Genomic DNA, 24,759 nt, shown 5'->3' on the forward strand with positions numbered 1-24,759 from the left:
TTTCTTTTGGGATATAGGGATCATATTTTAGGTTGATGGCCCCTTTCTACTTCCAACACCAGAACTGGGACAGTGAAAAGTGAGACACTCACCTTGCTGTCATAATACTTCTCTCGCTTGTCAGTCTGGATGGAGCGGATGACATTGCCAGCATATTCAATCACCATCTCACCTGCATCAATGTTTCTTTTACAAAAAAGACCCCGGCCATGGATGGGAGACCTAAGACATAGAGATGGAAAAGAGATTGGCCACCGATTTCGCAAATCAGGTTAACTGTGTGTTAAATAAATAATGAATAAATAAATAAAACCTCCTGGACTGTCAGTTTCCCAGTAAGGACAGACCCTTGAAAAGAAAAAAAGAACCTGGACCCACTCGATTTGAGTACGTTACTTGTTCTAACAAAATGGCCAAAAATGAAAGATTTCTCCACTCTGTAGCCCACTAGAAGTAGCAATATTCTAACATTTACTATGTTAAAGCCCTTGTTCAATGCAAGGAGAGGCAGGATCCCAGGACATCAGGTCCCATTAATCATAGCTAGAAAAACCTCACTTACTGAATGTCACTCCAGCATTTAGCCCACTTTGATTTTGGAAAGCGATTAGTTTTCTATAATTCTTTCTACAATTTTAGCCATACCTGTAGACACCAACTGCCTCCTTAGAAGTCTTTTTTAAGTGCCGGAAACGCATGGGCATTGGCAGATCCATACTAGTTGCCCGCCTAAAGAGACAAGGCATATTATTAATGAATTCTCTTCAGGAAATAATCAATTTTGAGTTTTGGATCGAAAGTTTCTAGAGAATATAACTCTATTATTCTCTTTGTTCAGTGCCAAGCATAACAAGTGTCTAATAAAATGAGGCCTATAATATACACAGTACTTTCCAACCATGGTAACTATGGTGCAAGAGTATAATTTGGTTAAAGAAAATAAAATGTACATCTTATAGTTATCTGAATGTCTCCTCTCCTCTGCCAGCCAGCTACTGCTACTTTAACACACTACACATCAAGTCTTCTTAAATGTTATCTGGTAAATTCTGATCCAAGCAAATCTACACAGTGCCCCGAACAGCCAGAAGAGAGGGAAGCAACGAGTGTTCCTAATGACCAGCTCCACCCAAGACTTACCGAGCTGACTTCAGCTGTACCTCCTCCTCTTCCTCATCATTGGGGTTGTATTCAGGAGGCTGCCGATGTTTGGAAGCCAGGAAGTTAAACATGTCAAATGCTGACTTCCTGGAGCCAAAAGATTAAAATATACTTTAATAAAAATCCTTTTAACAGAAGCAATAAAGGATCTCTTTGACAATGGAAACCTCAAAGGTTACGTGGGGAAATGATCCTATCATTAGATAATAAAAAACCCAAAGCTGCTTAAGAAAGAGAATGGAACTTGCCTCAGGTGAACTTCAGCCCTGGCTGAGCCATGTGGGTTCAGGGGGGGTTCGTTGGCCTCCTCTGGTTTGTGGAAACGGAATTTGTAATTCCTACAGTGCTTGGCACCAGAGAGCTGCTCAATCAGGAACACAACTGCATCGTGAAGAATCCCCAGCATCCTCAAACCGTTAACACCTGTTGGATATAAGGCACCAGGGTAGCGAGGGTGCAGCTGAGGGTGCAGCCAACAGGAAGCTGCCTGGTACTAAAGAAACGTCTGAGCTGGAGAAGAGCTCTGCCAGAGGCTGCTCAAGGGTGAATTGCATTAAAGACTAGCCAAGAATCAGCATTAGCTAGTCGTGGAGATGACGCAGACACAAGTCTATCAATAAGGAAAATGTTCACAACAGATTGAAAAACACACTCCATCAAACTATTTTCTATGTCCTGTATATACCAGATAGGGCTATATATGATTTCATTTTATGGTCATAATGTTCAAAGGAGGCAAGAAATACCAGCTTTCATTACCACATCTTGGGGCACCTGGGTGGTTCAGTGGTTGAGCGTCTGCCTCCAGCTCAGGTTGTGATCCTAAGGTCCTGGGATCAAGTCCCACATCGGGCTCCCAGCAGGGAACCTGCTTCTACCTCTGCCTCTCTCTCTGTGTCTCTCATGAATAAATAAATAAAATCTTAAAGATAAATAAAAACCACACCCAAGGTCACACAGCTAATGCAACAAGGTTTGAACCTTAGGCTGTGGAACACTGACCATGATCCCATTTTTGTTTATAGATTAATGGGGTACCTGGGCTTTGTAACTTCATACATAAGTATCTCACTAAAACTTAAATGTATGTAAGCTGCTGGCATAGATAAATGTATGTAAGCTTCTGGTGAAATGCTTTCTGAAATGACTGGCTTCTTTCATTGAAGGGATGGGGGCATTCCAACAACTGCCACACCACTTTGACACTAGAAGTAGCAATGTTCCAGGTGCTGGTTGGCTCAGTTGGTACAGCATGTGATTCTTTTAAGATTTTATTTATTTATTTGAGAGAGAACAAGAGAGCGCACAGAGGGAGAAGCAGACTCCCTGCTAAGCAGGGAGCCCAATGAAGGGCTCTATCCCAGGATGCTGGGATCATGTCCGGAGCTGAAAGCATACGCTTAATCAACTGAGCCACCCATGTGCCCCTCATGGGCAAGTGCCCTGCATTTTTTATTTCTTTTAATTTTTAAAAAAGATTTTATTTAGGGATGCCTGGGTGGCAGAGTGGTTGAGCTTCTGCCTTTGGCTCAGGGTGTGATCCCAGGGTCCTGGGATCAAGTCCCATACTGGGCTCCCTGCAGGGAGCCTCCTCCTTCTGCGTCTCTCTGGGAGTCTCTCAAGAATAAGTAAATATTTTTTAAAAAATATTTTATTTATATGAGAGACAGTGTGCATATATAAGCAAGGGGGAGGGGCAAAGGAGAGGGAAAAGCAGATGCTTAACTGACTGAGCTACCCAGGTGCCCCATAGCATGTGATTCTTGATCTCAGGGTTGTAAGTCTGAACCCCATGTTGGGTGTGGAGTTACTTAAAAATCTTAAAAAAAAAAAAAAGGAAATAGCTAATCTTCTTTACATTTTATCAAGTCAACAGTATTTCACTTACAAATATTGTTATCGGTATTAACAGATAGCAAAACAGTGTCTGTTGTGACAAGATACGTAAGCCATAAGCATAACTGTGCTTGGATCACTCCAATAGACATACACTTTGCTACGAGGCATAGTTAGAGATGCAACCTCGGTGTCATCTGGGGACCATGTGTCATACCCAGGAGGATGTCTATATTTACATGTTAATAACTGTTCCTTTTGGGAGGTGGGACTCTGCCCACCTTTTAATTTAGCGTAGTTGTTTGTTTTTTTCACATTTTTTCACATTTTAAAATTCTTCTAGATCTTGGATAATTTTTTTTAGAAGAGTGGAAAGTTACTATTAGATGCCTGATTTTTATTTCTCTTAGAGAATTTTTATTTTTTAAATTTTTTTAAAGATTTATTTATTTATTCATTCAGAGAGAGCGAGAGAGAGAGGCAGAGACACAGGCAGAGGGAGAAGCAGGCTCCATGCAGGAAGCCCGATGTGGGACTCGATCCCGGGTCCCCAGGATCACACCCTGGGCTGCAGTCGGCGCTAAACCGTTGCGCCACCGGGGCTGCCCCGAGAATTTTTATTTTTAAAGATTTTATTTGTTCATTCATGAGACACAGGCAGAGGGAGAAGCAGGCTCCATGCAGGGAGCCCAACGTGGGACTGGATCCCGGGTCTCCAGGATCACGCCTTGGGCCAAAGGCAGGCACCAAACCGCTGAGCCACCTAGGGATCCCCTCTTAGAGAATTTCTAAGGGAGATCATTTGATTTCAACGGGAAGCAGAAAGTTTAGTTTTCAGATCCATAACATTCTTCGAATACAACCATTGTTCCCATTAGAATTCACCCTAAGTATATAACCCAAGTCCCCCACAGAAGAGTTTAAAAGCCAAATCAGACAATGGCAAACATTTTTTTCTTTCCTATACAACACTGATTATCCCCAAGATTTTTTTCCTAGGACTTTTAGACTGTTGTGGATTCCTAAGTGGAAAAAGACGATGAAAAAAACATTAGTCACTTCCACAAAAAGTTCATTTTTATGTTTAGGCTGAGTGTTCAACTCTATCTGTCCTGGAGGGCTTATAGTGGGATTAGGTGCTGTGTCAATAATGGGAAAATATACATGAATTATACGTGATCGCAAGGAGCTCCTGGCAGAGGGGGGCAGATAGGTACACAAACCACACACTGTGGAAAGTATCCAAATAAACATATAGAATAAAGTACTGTGGGAGCTCTCAAGAGGAAGCAATCTCTTCTGTTGTGGAGGATTCACTTACTCATTCCACAAATATTTACTGAGCACCTACTATATCCCACACCTTCTTTCCATCTCTCTGTGTCAGACAGAGCCTGGGAATACAGAGGCAAACGAGATAGGCAAGGTGCCTGTATAGATGGAGCTTTTATTTCATGCAAGAGACAGACGATAAACCCACCAAAGATATTCCCACACTAGGCCTTTTTCATCTGCTATTTCTTCTGCATTGAGGACTTTGACTCTAATTGTTGAATGTCTAGCTCCTTCTCCTAATCACTCAGGTGTCAGCTTTACTGCCACCTCTTCAACAGACTTCCTTCCTGACCACTCTATCCAGAAGAGGTTCCTTGCTGCCAATGACGCACATTTGTGTCACTCAGTTTCATTCTTAAGAATACTTATTTGTGCCACCAGACTATAAAGCTGTGAGGCAGGGACCTTACTGTGATGGGGCCAAGGGACTGGACCTTGGAGAACGGGCCTGAGGCTGCTTCTACTCGGCAGTTCTTTCCTAAGTGGCCAACGTGGTGCCAGGCACATGAACGGGTTTCAGTAGTATTTTTTTTCTTTTAAAGATTTATTCATGAGACAGAGAGAGAAAGAGAGAGAGGGGCAGAGACACAGGCAGAGGGAGAAGCAGGCTCCATGCAGGGAGCCCGATGTGGGACCTGATCCTGGGACTGTGGGAGGGATCATGCCTTGAGCCAAAGGCAGATGTTCAACCGCTGAGCCATCCAAGCGTCCCCAGTAGTATTTTCTAATAACAAACATTGAAAGGTTGAAGATTTTATTCTATAATTAGCAGGTAACACTAAAAAGTTTTTGAGGTACTTCTGGTGACCCTGAGGATTTGCTACAGGAGGAGGTGGGGGACTCAGGGACCAGTTATAAGGTTTTTTGGTATTACTGGAAGACAATGACAAAGGCTATTCCTGAGGAAGGAAAGGGAGAGAAGAAGGGACTATGACTCAGACTTTTGAGGGAGAATCAACACCAGTGACCAACTGGATGTGAATGACGAGGGAAAGGAAGGAAGTCAAGATTTATTGGACTTTTTGACCTGAGATATGGGGGATGTTAGGAGGAGTGGATGACTCATAGAAGTGTATATGGGAGCAAAGCGATGGCTGCACAAGCCCAGGGCAAGGGCAGAATGAGGGTCAGAGAATCTTAATACTCCCCCCCCTTTCTTTCTGTCAACATACAGTGTTCTATTACTTTCAGGTGTATTGTATAGTTATTCAACAATTCTATACATTACTGAATGCTCAGAGAATCCTAACTCTTTTTAAAAGTTTATTTACAGAATGCCTCAGTGGTTCAGCGGTTGAGCGTCTGCCTTCAGCTCAGGGCGTGTTCCTGCGGTCCCAGGATCGAGTTCTGCATTGGGCTCCCCGCATGGAGCCTTCTTCTCCTTCTGTCTCTGTCTCTTTCTGTGTCTCTCATGAATAAATAAATAAAATCTTTTAAAAAATTTATTTGCCATCTGCTTTTCAAAAAAGTATAAATACATTCAAATTAACCCTTTAAAAAATTTATAGGGGATCCCTGGGTTGCTCAGCGGTTTAGCTGAGCAACCATCAGCTCAGGGCATGGTCCTGGAGTCCCGGGATCGAGTCCCACATCAGGCTCCCTGCATGGAGCCTGCCTGTGTCTCTGCCTCTCTCTGTCTCTCATGAATGAATGAATAAATAAATAAATCAATCAATCAATCAATCAATCAATCATCAATCTTTTAAAAAGCCTTATAAAGTGACACAGTATAGAAAGTAAACGTTGCCCATTCGAATTCCCTAGGTCTTACTCCTCTGAGGCCACTATTCTATGTGTGTGTACGTATAATACAGAAATATCTAAAGAGATTATCGTGATCATACCAGATACATACTGTTACAACCTGTCCTTTTCAATTACTTTGGACCTCTTTCTAAATTTCCCTGTTGAAGAGTATTTGCCTTACTTCTAGTTTTTTGCTAACACATGTAGGAATGAACACCCTCATACATTTTTTATGACCTGATTTGAAGCTACCTATAGGATAACTTCCTAGAAGTGGAACTGCTGGAATAGAAGGGCATGTGACTTGAAAATTTTCATAGCTATTGCTTAACTGCTCCTCCAAATAGTTGTATTAGTAATTTATGTACCTGCCATTAATGTAAGAGAGCCTGTTTCCTCCATTTGTACCTAGATTATTTCCAAATTCTGAAACTTTATTACTAAAGGCTTTGTTAATAAATCTGTTAATAAAGCAGTTAATCAAAAAATAAATAAAACAGTTAATCATGTTTTAATATGCATTTTAAAAATTATGAGTGGGGTGCCTGGGTGGTTCAGATGGTTCAGTATCCGACTCTTGATTTCAGCTCAAGTCATCATCTCAGGGTTGTGAGATCAAGCCCCACATTGGGCTCCATGCTCGGTGTGGAGCCTGCTTAAGATTCTCTCTCTCCCTCCATAACTTCCCTTCCTCTCTAATAAATAAAATTATGAGTAAGATTGAATATCTTCATGTTATTGGCCATTTGTATTTTGTGGGGGATAAAATGCCTATTGTGTCCTTTGCTCTCTTTTTTGTTAATTAAAAACAAATTGGGGTGCCTGGCTGGCTCAGTCAGAAGAGCATGTGACTCCTGATCTCAGGGTTGTGAGTTTGAGCCCCATGTTGGATGTAGAGCTTACTCAAGGAAAAAAAGAATGAAAGACAGAGAAAGAAAGAAAGGCAGACTAAAAACAAACATCTGAGAAAATTTAAAATACACTTAAAATGTTTTCTAATACATCAAATATTTTCTCTCTCCTACTTTTTTTTTTTTAGACATTTTATTTATTTATTCATGAGAGACAGAAAGAGAGAGAGAGAGAGAGAGGCAGAGATACAGGCAGAGGGAGAAGCAGGCTCCATGCAGGGAGCCTGACGTGAGACTTGATCCTGGGTCTCCAGGATCACACCCTGGGCTGAAGGCGGCGCTAAATGGCTGAGCCACCCAGGCTGCCTCTCTCTTATTTCTTAGAACGAGAACAAAACCATATAAACTGGGACGCCTGGGTGGCTCAGTGGTTGAGCGTCTGCCTCAGCTCGGGATGTGATCCCAGGATCCAGAATCAAGTCCTGCATCAAGCTCCCTTCGGGGAGCCTGCTTCTCCCTCTGCTGGTGTCTCTGCCTCTTTCTGTGTGTCTCTCATGAATGAATGAATGAATGAATGAATAAATAAATAAATCTAAACCAAAACAAATCAAAACAAAAACCATATAAACTTAAATTCCTCTAATTACTCATTGTTTCCCTTCCCAGGACCCATCAAAGATTAGAGAGATAAACAGATATGGAAAAAACAGTCAGTGGGAGGTTTCTACCTTAAAGTAATTACATCTTTAACGTTTGCTCGAAATAACTGTATTAATGACATGTTTTTTCACTGCCTAAATTTAATTTGAAATCTAGTGACAATGAGAAACTGTATTAGTTTTTTTTTTTTTTTTTTCTTTTCTATTTCTACTTTGAAAAGAATAAATAAGTAACAGGGGTGCCTGGGTGGCTCAGTTGGTTGAGTGTCCAACTCTTTGTTTTTTGCTCAGGTCATGATCTCAGAGTGGTGAGATGGGAGCCCTGCCTCACTCTACACTCAGCAGAAAATGTGCTTGAGATTCTTTCTCTCTCTGCCCCTTCCATGGTGCACATGCTCTCTCTCTAAAATAAATAACTAAAACCTTAAAAAAAAAAAAGTAGGATTTAAAAAAATAAAAACAAAAGGAAGATATAACAAAAGCATAATGAGATAGCATTTCATACTCACTAGGATATCTATAACAAAAATACAGCCAAAACAAGTGTTGACAAGGATGTAGGTACTGCATCAAACACTGTTGATATCAAATAGTGCAGCTATTCTGGAAAAACAATTTGGCAGCTCCTCAAAATTTAAACATAGAGTTACCATATGGCACAGCAATTCCACTCCTAGGTATAGACCCAAGAGAAATAAAAACACAAAAACTTGTACAGGAATATTGATAGCAACATTGTTCATCATGGTTAGGAGGTGGAAAAACCTCAAATGTCATCAGCTGATGAATGGATAAACAAAATGTAGCATCCATACAATGGAATATTCTTTGGCCATATAAAGGAATGAAGTACTAAAAAAGCCATATGTGAAAAACCCACAGAGAATATCATAGTCAATAGTGAAAGATTGAAAGCTTTCACTCTAAGTTCATGAATGAAGCAAGGATGACCACTTTCACCACTTCTATTCAACACAGCACTAGAAGTTCCAGCCAAGACAATTAAGTAAGAAAAAGAAATAAAAGCCACCCAAACTCGAAAGGAAGAAGTAATGTTATGTTTGTAGATGATACTATCTTATGTAGAAAACTCTAGAATAAATAAATAGCATAGAATTTCTATATACAAACTGAAAAATCTAAAAAGGAAATTACAAAAGCAACTCTACTTAAAATAGTACCAAAAAGAAAAAAAAATTAACTTAATCAATTAGGTGAAAGACTTATACAATGAAAACTACAAAACACTGCTGAAAGAAATTAAAAACATAAATAAATGGAAACGTATCTTGTGTTCATGGATTAGAAGATTCAATATTCTTAAAATGTCAATAGTACTAAAGTATCCATAGATTCAGTGCAATTTCTATCACTATCTCAAATGACATTTTTTGCAGAAATAGAAAAGCTCATCTTAAATTCACATGGGGCTCCTGGGTGGCTCAGTCGGTTAAGCATCCAACTCTTGGTTTCAGCTCAGGTCATGATCTCATGGGTCCTGAGACTGAGCCCCATATCAGGCTCTGCGTTCAGCATGGAGTCTGCTTGAAGATTTTCTCCCTTTGCCCTTCTCCCACTCACGTGCTCTCTCTCTCAAATAAATAAATAAATCTTTAAAAAAAAATTCACAGAGAATCTGATGGGATCTTGAATAGTCAAAACAATCCTGAGAAAGAACTGGGCAGCCTTGGTGGGTCAGCGGTTTAGCGCTGCCTTCGGCCCAGGGTGTGATCCTGGAGACCTGGGATTGAGTCCTGTATCGGGCTCCCTGCATGGAGCCTGCTTCTCCCTCTGCCTGTGTCTCTGCCTCTCTCTGTTTCTCATGAATAAATAAATAAAATCTTAAAAAAAAAAAAAAAAAATCCTGGGAAAGAACAAAAATGGAGGACTCAAACTGCCTGATTCCAAAGCTTACCACAGATCTACAGTATTCATCAAAACAGTGTGGTACTGGCATGAAGACAGTGGAATAGAAATGAACCCTTCCATATTTGATCCCATGATTTTTTTAAAGTGTATTTTTAAATAATCTCCATACCCAATATGGGGCTCGAACTTATAATCCCAAGATCAAGAGTCACATGCTCTGCAGACTGAGCCAGCCTGGTGCCCCTGGTCACATGATTTTTGACAATGGTGCCAATACCATTTAATGGGGAAAAGATTTTTTTCAACAGTGTTAGGAAAACCAGATATATCCACATGCAGAAGAATGAAGTTGACTTTTACCTCATACCATATAGGAAAATTAACTCAAAATGGATCAAGAAGCTAAGTGTAAAAGACCTAAAGCCATAGAACTCTTAGAAGAAAACATGCAACAAAACCCTCATGATGCTAGACTTGGCAATGATTTCTTGAATATGACACCAAAGGCACAAGTAACAACAGAAAAAATAGACTAGACTTCATGGCAATTAAAAAATTTTGTGCGTCAAAAGACACTATCACTCCCCACTCCCCCCCGGCCAAAGCTAGTATTTGATTTCTCTGAATTCTGTCTCAGATCCTTTCAATTAGGATAAATGTCTTAATTTATGTTATGTTATGTCTATTAGGATATATAAATAACATTTGTATAAATATACATACAAATAACTTTATTTATCTACACACTTATAAAATAAATAGCCAATAATGTTAGGTTTATTTATTTATTTATTTAGATTTTATTTATTTATTTATGAGAAACACAGAGAGGAGAGAGAGAGAGGTGGAGACATAGGCAGAGGGAGAAGCAGGCTCCAAGCAGGGAGCCCGAGGCGGGACTCGATCCCGGGTCCCCAGGATCATGCCCTGGGCTGAAGGTGGCGCTAAACTGCTGAGCCACTGGGGCTGCCCTATTAGGTTCACTTAAAACAATTTTTTTAAATGAGTATAAGTGACACAACAGGTTCATTGATTAATCCTCACCACAAATTTTGAGGGTCACATTAATATTCCTTTTTAGATAAGGAGATCAAGACTCAGAGAAATAAATTAGCTTGCACTCAATTTAATACTGGTAGCAAAAGAGCAGAAATGTAGCTTGTACTCAGTTTTTTTGCCTCCAGAGCTCATGGTTTCTTACCACCATTCCATGTGGCAGTAAAGGACATGGATAAATCAAAGGAATTTCTGTCCTGCTGGCAAAAACAAAGAGCTGGCTACTCAGTTTGAGGCTGAGAACAGAGTTGAGAACACTGGCTGATTCCAGGAGCAGGATTTTACACATATTTGCAGTAATCAGTGATTACTGGGAGAGGCCACGTAGAAGTTATACTTTCTTGCCCCCCAGATATCACCCTCACCAATCTAAAAAAAAAAAAAAGAAAAAAAGGCAGCCCACAGAATGGGGAAAAATACTTTCAAGTCATCTCTCTGATTAATATCCAGAACATATATATATAACTCAACCATAACAACAACAACAAAGCCAAGGCAAAAGCCTTGCATAGAGATTTTTCCAAAAATGATCTATGAATGACCAGTAAACACATAGAAAGATGTTCAACATCATTAATTGTTAGGGAAACATAAATTAAAACTATAATAAGATACCATCGCACATCCATTTGGATGGCTTCTATCAAAAAAAAAAGCAGAGACATGGAGAAACTAGAATGGTGCAGCCAGTGCGGAAAATAGTGTGGCTGTTCCTAATTACAAATGGAATTACTATTTTTTTTTTTTTTTAGATTTTATTTACTTATTCATTACAGACAGAGAGAGAGAGAGAGGCAGAGACACAGGCAGAGGGAGAAGCAGGCTCTATGCAGGGAGCCCGATGTGGGACTTGATCCTGGTACTCCAGGATCACGCCCTGAGCCGGAAGGCAGACACTCAACTGCTGAGCCACTCAAGCGTCCCTGGAATTACTATTTTTTTATTTTTTTATTATTATTTTTAAAGATTTTATTTATTTATTCATGAGAGAGAGAGAGGCAGAGACACAGGCAGAGGGAGAAGCAGGCTCCATTCAGGGAGCCCGATGTGGGACTTGATCCCAGGACCCTAGGATAATGCCCTGGGCCGAAGGCAGGCGCTAAACCACTGAGCTACCCAGGGATCCCCTGGAATTACTATTTTTTTTTAAAAAAAGGAATTACTGCATGATCTAGCAATTCCACTTCTGAGTATATACCCCCCAAAACAGAAAGCAGGGTCTTGAAGATGTATCTACACTCACATCGACACACTACAATTATTCATAATAGCTAAAATGTGGAAGCAACCCAAGTATCCACTGATGGATCAATCAACCAGCAAACTGGCATATAAATACAATGGAATATTATTCAGCCTTAAAAAGGAAGGCAATTTTGCAATATGCTATAACACGGATGAACCTTGAAGATATTATGCTAAGTGAGATAAGCCAGTTTGCTTATTGAATTCCACTTACTGTGTAATTCCACTCACATGAGACACTGAAAGTAATCAAAATCATAAAGACAGAAAGAATAATGGTGGTTGCCAGGGGCTGGAGAGAATGGGGAATAAGGGGAATTTCAGTTTTACAAGAAAAAAAAAGAGTTATGGGATGGATGGATGGTTGCTCAACAGTGTGAATTCATTTAACAACACTGAACTGTACACTTTAAAATGGTTAGGATGGTAAATTTTATAAGTATTTTACCTCAATAAAAAAACTCATCTGTTCAGAAAAAAAAGAAAAGAATAAAGTCCCAATGCAATATTGCAGCAAATAGAAAGCTTGAAAGCATTATGCTAAAGCTGTGAAAAATTATTTTTATTTTATTTTTTTTAAACATTTCCAACATTTGTTATTTGTTTTTAAGATTTATTTATTTATTCATGATAGACATAGAGAGAGAGAGAGAGAGAGCGAGAGAAAGGCAGAGACACAGGCAGAGGGAGAAGCAGGCTCCATGCCAGGAGCCTGATGCAGGACTCGATCCCGGGACTCCAGGATCGCGCCCTGGGCCAAAGGCAGGTGCCAAACCGCTGAGCCACCCAGGGATCCCCAAATTATTTTTAAAAAAAGGTTGAGGGGATCCCTGGGTGGCTCAGTGGTTTAGTGCCTGCCTTCGGCCTAGGGCATGATCCTGGAGTCCCGGGATCGAGTCCCACATCGGGCTCCCGGCATGGAGCCTGCTTCTCCCTCTGCCTGTGTCTCTGCCTCTCTCATGAATATATAAATAAAATCTTTTAAAAAATAAAAAATAAAAAAAGGTTGATACTTTTGTAGAATTAACTCTATAGCTTTAGACCAACAAGTTACCAGAATACTCTTGAGACAGGACTAACATGACCACTGTGGCTATTACCTGCAAATGAGAGCTGCTTTAGGCGGGCATTTGATCGAGCTTCCTGGACTTTATCCGTCAGTGACTTCCAGGCATCTGTGAGGAAACAAAATATTCAATCAAATACCTCTAACACCAGTGGCAATCAAAAGCATTGAGCTTAGAATCCCTACAAGGTGAAAACACCCTACTAAAATGGCTTTTTCGTTTTTTTCTTTTTTCAAGGAGTTCCGTGCTTAAGAAAGTGGCTGAGAAGGTATGTGACCCAACAGTGCCTCCTTCTATTAGATTGGAGGCTCATACCTTCTGAAAATGTCCCCTGAATCCCCAAAGCATTCACATCCCTTGATGGTAGTCTGGGTCTCAAACCTGAATTTTGGGTATCACTGATATTCCCTATGTCCCTAACAAAATAATACTAGCATCAATGATTTAACCTGGACTGTGGGGAGATATTAACCTCTGATCCTTAAACCTAAGGGGGTGTGACTAGAAAATCTTTATAACCCCTCCAGCTCCAACTTAAGGTTCTATGATCTCTTACTGTGTGTTGGACTCACTACCACGTGGCACTTCACACTCAGTGTGTTATATGTGCAACTCATACACTCAATCACTCAATGTAGTCTTTTTGTTCTCCTTCCATGTCTTTCTTTTTTTTTTTAGTGACCCAGGCCTGAATCTTCAGAGTCACCTTGGGACTCTTCTCTCTCTATTCTTCATATCCAAGCAGTCATGAAGAGTGTCTGTTCTTTCCTCTCTTTTCCTGCTGGGAACAGGCTTTATTACCTGACACCTCTCTGCAGCTATGCTCTCATTAGTGACCTTTTGCCACCTCATGTCTACTGTTCAGTCCACCTTAAAGAGAGCTACCATGTTAAGCTTCTTGAAAATCTGCTTTTATTCCACTTCCTCAGATTCTCAAAGGCTTCACGGTTTGGTACCAAAGGCCCTCAGAAACCAGTGCTCAATCCACCTCCGCAAGTTTCTCTCTCACTATCTGACTGGGATTTCGATGTCCTCTCCCACCTGAGGACACTCTTGAACCCACCACGTGCAATCCTGTCTAACTCTGCTTATGTCCCTTTTTAAAAAACCTCTCTCGGGGATCCCTGGGTGGCTCAGCAGTTTGGCGCCTGCCTTTGGTCTAGGGCGCGATCCTGGAGTCCCGGGATCGAGTCCTGCGTCGCCGGGAGCCCGCTTCTCCCTCCTCCTGTGTCTCTGCCTCTCTCTCTCTCTCACTATGTCTATCATAAAATAAATAAATCAATCTTAAAAAAAAAAGAAAAGGGATCCCTGGGTGGCGCAGCGGTTTAGCGCCTGTCTTTGGCCCAGGGCGCGATCCTGGAGACCCGGAATCGAATCCCACATCGGGCTCCCGGTGCATGGAGCCTGCTTCTCCCTCTGCCTGTGTCTCTGCCTCTCTCTCTCTCTCTGTGTGACTATCATACATAAATAAAAATTAAAAAAAGAAAAAAAGAAAAGCCTTTCTCATTCCTCTTTTCCTAATCTAAATTCTATTACCTCCTTTAACAGGATCTTCTATTCTATCATTCTTCCTGGGTTGGATAACCCTAACTGACCCCCAAGGGTCTTTCCTTCAAATTCCTCTAATACTCACAGCCTAGGAAACATTCACTAGTCCTACAACAGCTAGCTAACACCTATGTGCTTGGGATTCAAAGTGGAACAAGAGAATAAAATGCCCGCCTTCCTAGGAAGTTCCCTGTTGGGTAAGATGTAAAAGTAAACAGACATTTATAAAAACAAATTTTAAGCTACAAGAAAAGCATTTAAGATCTGAAAAGGAGGGATCCCTGGGTGGCGCAGCGGTTTGGCGCCTGCCTTTGGCCCAGGGCGCGATCCTGGTAGACCCGGGATCGAATCCCACATCAGGCTCCCAGTGCATGGATCCTGCTTCTCCCTCTGCCTGTGTCTCTGCGCCTCTCTCTCTCTCTGTGACTATCATAAATAAAAAAAAAAAAAAAAAAAAAAAAAAAGATCTGAAAAGGAGCAGAAGGGAGGGAATGGGAGTGCTTATCTTCCTCAGAAGGTCAGGGAAGACTTTCCAAGCCAAACCTTGAATAAAGGTAGAGTTCACCAGATAAATGAAGGTAAAGAGAAGATTCTGGGCAGAGGGAAGAAACGGGTGAAGGCAAAAGGGTGAGAGAGAATGGCATTTGAGGCACACAATGTAGAGGTAGAAAGCAAGGCTGGAGAGAGAAGAGGTCTAAGTGCTCTCAAAGTTAAGCACTATTTCTCTAATAACACTAACTTCTTAAGGACAAGTTAGGCGTATGATGCCATCAAGTATCTTCCATAACATCTAGCACACAACCGCCCACATCAATGGTACTAATATATGTAAGTGTGGATCTGGCTGAGATAGAGCCTGTACTGATGAGACAACCTCCTATTTTTTTAAGTAAACTCTGTATCAAATGTGGGGTCAAGCTCATGACCCTGAGATCTAGTCAGAAGAAGCTCTACTGACTGAGCCAGCCGCACACCCACCAACCTCCTCAAATCCACTCACCTTCGATACTTTCTGCACAGATCTGAAAGCCATCATCACTTGAAATTTCAAAAACAAGTCCTTTCTTGGGCTTTTTCTCAGCAATGCTTTCCTTCCTCTTCTGTTCTTGCTGGAGCCAAAGCATCAACGGAGAACTGAAGTTATTTTCTTCCTCTTCCACTGTTTTAGGTTCTACGAGGGAGAAAACAGGGCCATACTGGTTGCATTAGTAAACACTGATACATGATCTCCAAGCCTACCAACAGTCCACAGTTGGCAGGATCAATCACTCTCATTTATAGATAATGAAACTGAGGCTCAAAGATGTTGGAGCAACTTGCCCTGGGTCATAGCCAGAACGTGACTAAAACTGGAATTTTTTTTTTTTAAACTGAAGTCATGCTAAGTGGTAGTCTCTGGTAGGACAATTTGATAGCTTTTCAATAAGCAATTACCCTCAATAAGGTCAAAGCTAAAAAATAATAATGATTAAGATGAAGCACAATGCATGAGGCACTCTTCTTGGAACTTCCTGTAGAGTAATCCAGATAAACCTCACAATGACCCACTGAAGTGTTATTATTCTGTACACTTTAAAAATGAGAAACCTGAGGCGGAGAGATGATAAGTAACCAGCCGAAGTTCATGTAATGAGGAAGTGGTAAGCTGAGATTTCAACTCATCTGGCTGCAGAGTCGGCCACCAGCCTGCCCTGCCATCTTACATAAAGAAGTGCCTCCGTCCTCTTGAGGAATCAGCCAATCAGCAGAATGTGATTATATCCCAAACGTTACACCTGAGCATTTTTTCTCTACCTGCCTTTCTTTTGCGAAGTTCCCCTGAAGGAAGTGGGCAAAGCCTTATATCCAGATCTCTCCAATTTTGACGTGGCTCGTTCTTTACTGATCAAACTCAGTAGCACAGATGGGAAGTGCTATGGAGGTGTATCTGAGGTTGTGACCAGATACATGGTTCTCTTCATCAACAACTAAGGCATGAGGTCAGGTCATCACTATCTATTAAGATCACAGTGCTGTTAAAGCAAGTAGAGCAGAAGTATAATCGACAAATGATTACAGACTATGGAGTGGAGGGGGAAGGGAAGGGACCAGACCAGGGGAGAGATGCCCTGAGGGTTAGTCTACACCTCTGACCAATCACTTAACCTCTATGGAGCTTAGATTTTTTTTAATTTAGAAAATTAGTAGATAATGTAGGAGATTTTTATGGTATTTTTGGCTTTGAAATTTTAATTCTAACCTGTTACCCAACCACATACCTGTACTTTCTTGCTCATTTGCTGGATTTTGTGTGGTCTGAACCTCAGGAAGAATTTGCCTAAATGAGAATAAAATCCAATGTGAGACATAACATCAGCTGCTCTTCAATTCAAAGACACAAACTGTTCACAGTCTGCCATGCCACTGTACTGGTTACATAAAACAACTACTAGATATGGACCGCAGGATGTCTTGTGTATAACCTATTGGATAAATGCCACCCCACTACTGTATGGTACATAATGTAAAACTCTCTTTTATAAGATACTTTCCTAAATACTAACATTAAGTTTGGGCTTTCAGAGTTTGTAGATCACATCCTTGAAATTTTCTCATACCCTCAGTATTATTAGAAAATGAAAGGACAGGGGATCCCTGGGTGGCGCAGCGGTTTGGCGCCTGCCTTTGGCCCAGGGCGCGATCCTGGAGACCCGGGATCGAATCCCACATCGGGCTCCGGGTGCATGGAGCCTGCTTCTCCCTCTGCCTGTGTCTCTGCCTCTCTCTCTCTCTCTCTCTCTGTGACTATCATAAATAAATAAAAATTTAAAAAAAAAAATAAATAAATAGAAACTTGTTAAAAAAAAAAAAAAGAAAATGAAAGGACACTTGTTAGTAGCAGTTCTGGAGTTCCTCTCTCTCTAATAAATAAAATCTTTAAGGGGGGGTGGGGCAGCGGCGCCTGGGTGGCTCAGTTGGTTAAGTACCTGCCTTCCCTCGGGTCATAATCCCAGGTTCCTAGGATTGAGCTGCATGTTGGTCTCTCTGCTCAATAGGGAGTTTGCTCCTCCCTCACAAATAAATAAATAAAATCTTAAAAAAAAGAAGCAGTTCTGGAGTTACTTAAGTAAATTAACAAGATTTTACCAAAAAGAAAGGCAAACTGCATGAGCTGGTAAACCACTACCAATTTTCACTTTTGAAAATTAAATAAATATTGGAAACAACCCAAATGCATATGAATAAAGGGCTGTTTGTATTACTTCCATTAAAAAAAAAACAAAACAAACTTTGGTAACAAAAATAAGACAAATCATGGGACGCCTGGGTGGCTCAGGGGTTAAGCGTCTGCCTTTGGCTCAGGTCCTGATCCCGGGGTCTTGGGATCGAATCCCACATTGTGCTCCCTAGAGGGAGCCTGCTTCTCCCTCTACCTGTGTCTCTGCCTCTCTCTGTGTCTCTCATGAATAAATAAATAAAACCTTAAAAAAATACAAATCAGGAAGAAATATTTTTTACATGAGGTGGACAGAACTGAGGGCTTAATTTTAGAGAAATGATCTTTGTATTTACCCTGTGGGCTGCCCACACTCCTTTTGTGATGACTGTTCCACCTTAGCTGTGTCCTGCGGCTCAGCCTCTGCTCCTGGAGTCCTGGAACAGAATCATTGTATCTTTTCAAGAAAAGCCACCAGCAAATATGTACTGAATGCGGAGGTCTGTCTAAAGAAATGACTCTTATCAGGATCTGATAAAATTTATGAGCTGGGAAAACTAATCTGTGCTGATACAGGTTAGCAATGGTTACCTTGAGGGCATTCATTCTGAGTAAGAGAAGGCACAAGGAGCCTTCTGGAACACTGATCTGAATGGTGGCTTCCTGGGTGCACACATATATCAATGTGCTCTATGCATGTTACATCTCTATGCTAACATTTTCAAAGAGGATTTCATGAGGATCTACAACAGGTGGTTTTGCCCTCCACACAGGAATAATCATCATCCTTCAGTATCTTAAGCCTTAGCAAAAAAAAAAAAAAAAAAAAAAAAAAACAATAATAACTCCCCCCGCCCCCACAAAGCAACAAACCCAAGAGCAAATGGGTGCCTCAGTTGGTTGAGCATCCGACTCTTGATTTCCACTCAGGCCATGATCTCAGGGTTGTTGAGATCCAGCCTCGTGTCAGGCCCCACACTGGGCATGGAGCTTGCTTGGGATTCTCTCTCCCTCTGCCCCTCCCCACCCTCCTTAAAAAAAAAAAAAAAATCAGAGCAAAGAGTAATTAGAGATGTGGTTCTATCCAAGAGACAAACTGCCCACGGATGATACTAAATTTTGCTCTATAAATCACCACTGTGAGGGAAAAAAAAAATCGGTCAAAACCCAGAGCAGCCCTGAGTAATGCAACGTGGACAGAAGAGCATCCCTCCCAGGAGACTGCCACTTCAACAGCCTCTCGTTCAGAGCACAAAATCCCACCTACTCAGTGTAGCTATTAGCTAATACTTAGATCTCTCACCCTGTGACTGGGGTCAGGGATGTCGTGTTGGCTTCTTGGTCTGGAATGTGTGCTTCAGAACTGGTCCGCAAGTGGGAAACTTTGTGCTTCTTGCCATTCCCTTTGTCCAAAGGCAGCTGAAACCGTTTGATTTTTTGTTTGGGCTTAGTGGGACCGGGCACTGAGGGGCTCGCTGACTGCTGTCCAGAGGATGGAGAGCCCCCAGGAGAGGCCGAGCTGGCTTGCATAGCTGAGGATAAAGCCTTATTCTGCTCTAGCCCCATGCTATTAGGAGCATCTACTGTCTGGGTAAAGTTGGATCCCTGGGTCCCTGGAGCAGAATCAAGATCGTGCTGGGAAGGGAGAATCCCAGTTTTGCTGGCAAGGAGCTGGTTCACGTGCTGAAGCTGATAGTGTTCCTCTGCTTCCCCAGAGGGTGAAGCAGCTGTTATGCCCGTGGTCTGAGCAGAGGGGAGCACACAGATGCTGGACGCCGCTGTCATTGTAGCAGCCGGAGTCTGTGATGTCCCCAGCTGTGGAAACATTCCCGAACTTGGTGGTAAAGCCACAGGCTGGTCCTGCATCCCCAGGCTCTGCTGGCTAGCTTTGATTAGAAGGTTGCTTATTGACCCAATATCTGGGGTACCGAGCAACCTGGGGTTGGTTAACGCGACATGTCCTGGAACAGATGCACTACTTGTAGGGGTTGTTGTGGTTTGCATGGATACAACATTCAGGACGGAGGAACCGGATGCCAAGCCGGACACAGGCCCCGCGGTGAGGTGGCTAGTATCCTGGCTTATTGTTGATGTGCCCGCCGCCGCGGCAGCAGTGCCTCCCACACTCTGTGGCAACAGGGGTGCCTGTTCAAAATACATGATGCCAGATTTAGACCTTTTTATGATGTTGGGGACAGTTCGGTGAGATGAAGTATTAAGTGACCCCAAATCTAAGAGATTGGGATGGTTTGGCAGTTGGGAGGGTGTGAAGTTAATCAGTGTCATGTTAGAAACCACATCGGAAGGGGCAATGTTTGAAGGGGTGCTAGAGGGAGCGAGTTTTTTATTCTTTCGGGTCTGCAGACGAGATATGGGTCTTTTCTTGAGTCCAGAGGATGGAGTGGCTACTGTGGTACTGAGGTCTGTCCTCTGGCTGGCTTCTGAAACCAAAAGTTGGGGATCTGGAGGAGGCTGAACCCCAATAAGGAGGCCTGAAGGACTGCTGATGTTAGGTGGGAAACTACTTTGAGCGGCTGCAGGGAAGGAATGTAAGTGCTGGTGATGAGGCATGGGGAGCAATCCTTTGCTAGCAGGAGGGAACAGAGATGGAGAAGTTGGCAAGCTTGGATTTAGTCCCGTGGCTAGGGTGAGACCACTTCCCATGGGCCCCAATACTGAAGTATTTGTCTCCATCACATTGGGTGTAGAACTAACAGAAGAGGTCAATTGGATTTTTTGGGTCACTCCATTTGGAAGAGTTTGGAGAACATAAAGTGGCTGCATGTTCTGGTTAACCACAATGAGTTTCTCAGTGGCTGGTTTCAGGTGGGGTGGAGTGGTCTGGACAGCTGCATTGGAAATCTGAGATGGGCCAGGACTCTCAGTAGAATTGGGCACATATTTCTGGTTCTGGATAGGAACAGTAGGGGAAACAGGTACCTGAAGGCCGGGGGTGCTACTGTTTCTAGTTAAATCCTGACTGTTGCCATGACCCTGCTCCACTGAACCACAAGGAGGACTGGAGATGTGGTCTGCGTCCATGTGTCCTTGGATAAAATGATCAGGAGTCATGTGGCCTTCGGGAGTGGGATCCACGCCTGGACTCAGCAGTGCTGAGTCACCTTCAGAGGAGGTCACAGATTTCTCTGTGATGGTGACCCTCTTCTCTCCTGAGTCGGAGATGACAGCCAGTCTACTGGGATTCTGGCTCGGGACGGTGGGACTCCGGGTGGTTAGGACAGACAGGTCTGATGGTAGCTCCAGGGGCAGCTCAAACTGCTCCTCTGCCGAGATGGAGGAGGAGACACTACTGTCCACAGGTTCCGCTGTTGGCAACTGCTGAGAAAAGACCTCGAAAAGGCCCATGTCCTTTTCCCGATTACTGTCAAGACCCAGGCCTTCACCAAGATTCAGGAGTTCTGAAGAAGAGGACTCTGGGCTCTCGCCCAAAGCCTGCATGGATGGTGTATTCTTCAACACAAAGTCCATGATGTCTGAGGGCAGGATGTTCCCACAGTCATCGCTATTGTTGTTATCAGAGTCCGATTTCAGGAGCTCGGTATTGTAAGTGTCCAGCAGGTTCTTATCTGATGGGGTGCTTGTGTGGACTCTGCGGCTCGACTCCAATGAGCTGAGCTGGGCCTCCAGGGAATCCTGTCCCTGGGCTTTAACTCTGCTTACGGAGTGGCAGTTGTCCATCTTTGGCTCATTTTTGTGGCCAACAGAACTCTTGATGACGTGTTCTTTCTCCCCAGCATCTTCAGGTCGCTCAATTTTTAGATTCTCTGTTCCGTTTTCTTTCCCGTTTCTTTTTGGGATCTGGCTGCTTTTCCTTGTTGTGGCTGTGACGCTAGTGTCACTCTCTGTGCCATCATCGACGCCATCTAACTGGGAAATTTTGGGAAGGTCACACTGCTCCTCCTCCCGAAACAAATTATGGGATGCCAGCCGCTCGTCTCCGCCTGAGGAAATCACCGTTCTGGTGAAATTGTAATAGTATAGGTCATCCTCATCTGAGGTGCTTAGGTCGTCGGCCCCATCCACCTGTCCTTCAGCAGATCTCTTGCCCCGCTTCTTCCCAGTGGAGCTGCTGTAGAATGGAATGTCTTCTTCACCATAGGATCTTACTCCATAGAGAGGGGTGAGCCCAAAGAACATGTTAGAGCGGGCCCGGGCACTACGACGGGGGTATCTCCTCTTGAAAGAGCCATCCTCCTGAGGTTTGGGGCCATCTGGAAGCATCAGGTTTCTGTCCTGTACTGGAAGATTCTGGTAGCTGTTACTCTGAGGATCCTGGGATGAGGTATTATTGGGGCTTGGCTGGGCCACGGGACCATCTCCTGGGCTTTCAGAGGCTGAGACTGGTTCTGTTGGAGATGCTGATTCCATTTGCAAAGGGGAAACAGGACTCCCTTCCTTTGGGGTATTCTTGGACTGGCCCTCACTTTCCATTTTTAGAGGTGTCAGTGTTACCTTGACCGTGCGTTTCCGGGGTGTCTGTAATTCCTTAGTAGATCCTTCTACTTGCAGGGATGGAGCTTTGGGGGCTCCTGGGAGAGAAAGAACTTTGTCTCCAATCTTATCAGAGGAAACATTATTGCATGGTCGTTGCCCCATAAACTCAGGAGTCAGAACTTCATCCACAAACTCCGGCTTTAGGTTTCCTTCCTCACCGGTTGTCACCTGACCGGGTTCCAAAAAAGATTTACTGGAATGTTTTTCTTTGAAAGTTTCTTTACAAGACTTTTTCCCTTTCTGTCTCCTGTCTCTGGAGCTAGATCCCACATGTTCATTGATGATGGATGATCTGTTGCTTACCCCAGATAGCTTCAAGGTTTTGACTTCTGTGTCTTCCTCGGAAGAGGGGTTTACTGACTGGTTAGAATCTGTGTGCTGGTCTCGATCGTTCCTCTGCCCTCTCAGATGAAGTGGGGGGAAGGAGAGAGCCTCTTTAGAAGAAAATGGCCCTGAGGAGAGGTCCGTGAAAGTGCCAATTTTGCTAGCATTTAACTCTCCAGATGCTGTATTGTGGACCTGTGGGGCCAGTTTGGGAATGCCAGGATAAGCCATGGTATGTGCAGATCCCTCTGAACTCTTGGAACTTGGCCCTTTGGTCTTCTCTCCCTTCAAAGAGGAGCTCTTGGGTGCCAAGTCAGAAGCGCTGGAATGCTTCAGTTCAGACGATGAAGATCCATCCACGTGACTACTTTTAGTGCCTAGAGTAACCACTGTCCGTTGCAAACTTGAAGAGGTGGGAGTGTTTTGCCCTAAGTTAGTATTTGAATTCAGTGGTCCTAAGACCTGATCAACTGCTTTGGCACTTGACTCAAGATCTGTGGCAGTCCCGGTGGTGGAGACCGAGGGAGCACTATTCCTGGTGTAAGTACCCCCTGTTCTCATTGGAGACATTATCCGGAGCTTAGACCGCTGGGGTGACAAGGAAGAAGTGCTGTGACGCCTGGAGCCAATGCTTCGGAGTCCAGAGGAGAGTAAAGGGTCTCCCACCGTGACAATCTCATGAGTGGTTGGGGTAGGACTTCCTGAACAAGAGAGAAAAGGTATTAAAGTCTATTACAGAGAGAACAAATGCGCAGTAGCCACTGCTTTCAATAACTTGGCAATGGCTTATAACTGAAAACTGCAAATCAGGATTTTCAATGAGCAAATGCCACTAAGGTAGAGTAGCCTGAGAAGATCACAAGCGAACTTCTGAGCTGACCTTTTCAGGTCAAATTAGTCAGTAAGTTGGTCCTTTACCTGCAGAAGGCAATGGCCGACAGCCAGGAGATCTCTGTGTTGGAGAATAACTAGGTGTTCGAATCCTAGGGACCTTTGAGATGACATGATAGAAACAGGAACCAGAGGTTTGCGAATGAGGTCGGTCTGGTGAGGGAGGACTTACAATGTCAGCTGTGTTTTGACTTTCTTTAGATGAAATTTCTGTGGTAGGAAAGAAAAACTCTTCCTAAAAAAGGTTCAATGAAAATATCAAACAAATGAACCAATACAAAGCAAGCTATCGGATAAAGATCACAATATAGACAGATGAGACCTCCCAGAGAGAGGACTTTCTCCCCACCTTTAATCACAGTACTTCCCCCACATCTAACGCGGGTCCCACCTTGATTAAAGACTTACCTGCAAAAGATGTGGGACTGTGAGCAATGGTCCTGTTTTCATCGTGCTCGACAGTACTGTTGATATCTGGCTCTACGACCGGAGGACGGCATTCCACTATCTTGCATGTGTATACACAGCGCTTGCGAGCGTCTGTGGTGCTCCAGTACACCCTGGAACACCTGGCAAACAGATTGATTAAAATCACCATAAGCGAAGAGTACAGAAGCAGGGACTAACATTTGCCAAAACTCCTTCTCGTCCTAGGTTCCCTGGGCTGCTGGATTTACAGAATTTAGCCTTACTTCAGAGTCTTATTATAGATCCCCCTAGCTAGGGTGTTCCAAGCTTTTTGAAGTTCTTGGTTTTTCCTAGCCTCTCAGAAAATAGCACCAAATCTTTTTTTATTGTAGTGTAAGCAGAGGACAAAAATAGTAAAATAGCCTCAAATGCGGAGAAAAGAAAACACTAACAACGACTACGAGAAATAGTTACTGGCCTCCAGGAAGGACCTACTGCCTACCCCACCACCCCAAGGTGTACACAGCGAGAAAAGAGCAAACCCGAAGTGTCCCTTTTGGGAAAAAAGCCCCACAAGACAAGAGAAATGTAACTGCTCCAGAATCTGCTGGATGCTGATGGAGCCTGGTTTATACAAAGAACTGCCAGCTAAATGTACAGACTGTGTTGCCAGAATTGGAATGCAGAATAAATTGGAGTATAGATAGCAAAATGAGACTCTGAAATGGGGAGAGACAGAAAGGGAGTTTTAAATTTATACTGTCAGCCTGCTAGAAGTTTAAACCATTTGCTTCACATAGGAAAGATGATAAATGTTCACTGGACAAATATGATTATTATTGTGGGGGTTTATATTTTTAGGCTGAGGACAGAGGCATGAGGTATTTGATCCACTACAACAATCTGGACTTTTGAATCCATATAGATGGAATTCAGGGGAATCTTAAGAGACTGACCCTGTGTTTTTTAAATTTTTTAAAAATATTTACTTTAACAGAGAGAGAGACAGAGAGAGCACAAGTAGGGGGAGCGGCAGGTAGAGGGAGAGGGAG

The 24,759-nt window shown here is 42.9% G+C and overlaps 1 protein-coding gene across 7 annotated transcripts in view; it reads right to left on the reverse strand.

The window, feature by feature from the left end:
- KMT2A (lysine methyltransferase 2A) overlaps positions 1–24,759 on the reverse strand; it is an 87,913-nt gene that overhangs the window by 5,502 nt on the left and 57,652 nt on the right. For 6 of the 7 annotated variants that reach the window (XM_038535993.1, XM_038535992.1, XM_038535989.1 and 3 more), the window contains 11 exons: positions 23,708–23,868; positions 23,327–23,509; positions 18,873–23,109; positions 17,926–18,006; positions 16,632–16,690; positions 15,374–15,544; positions 12,859–12,933; positions 1,410–1,584; positions 1,141–1,248; positions 646–729; positions 93–222 (listed from right to left, as the gene is read on the reverse strand). In XM_038535993.1, the coding sequence (XP_038391921.1) occupies positions 93–222; positions 646–729; positions 1,141–1,248; positions 1,410–1,584; positions 12,859–12,933; positions 15,374–15,544; positions 16,632–16,690; positions 17,926–18,006; positions 18,873–23,109; positions 23,327–23,509; positions 23,708–23,868 (5,464 nt within the window). The remainder of the gene's footprint in view (positions 1–92; positions 223–645; positions 730–1,140; positions 1,249–1,409; positions 1,585–12,858; positions 12,934–15,373; positions 15,545–16,631; positions 16,691–17,925; positions 18,007–18,872; positions 23,110–23,326; positions 23,510–23,707; positions 23,869–24,759) is intronic. The other variant, XM_038535994.1, reaches the window with a different exon arrangement.

This window comes from Canis lupus, chromosome 5 (genome assembly GCF_011100685.1).
Source record: "Canis lupus familiaris isolate Mischka breed German Shepherd chromosome 5, alternate assembly UU_Cfam_GSD_1.0, whole genome shotgun sequence".
In the NCBI taxonomy this organism is placed as follows: domain Eukaryota; kingdom Metazoa; phylum Chordata; class Mammalia; order Carnivora; family Canidae; genus Canis; species Canis lupus.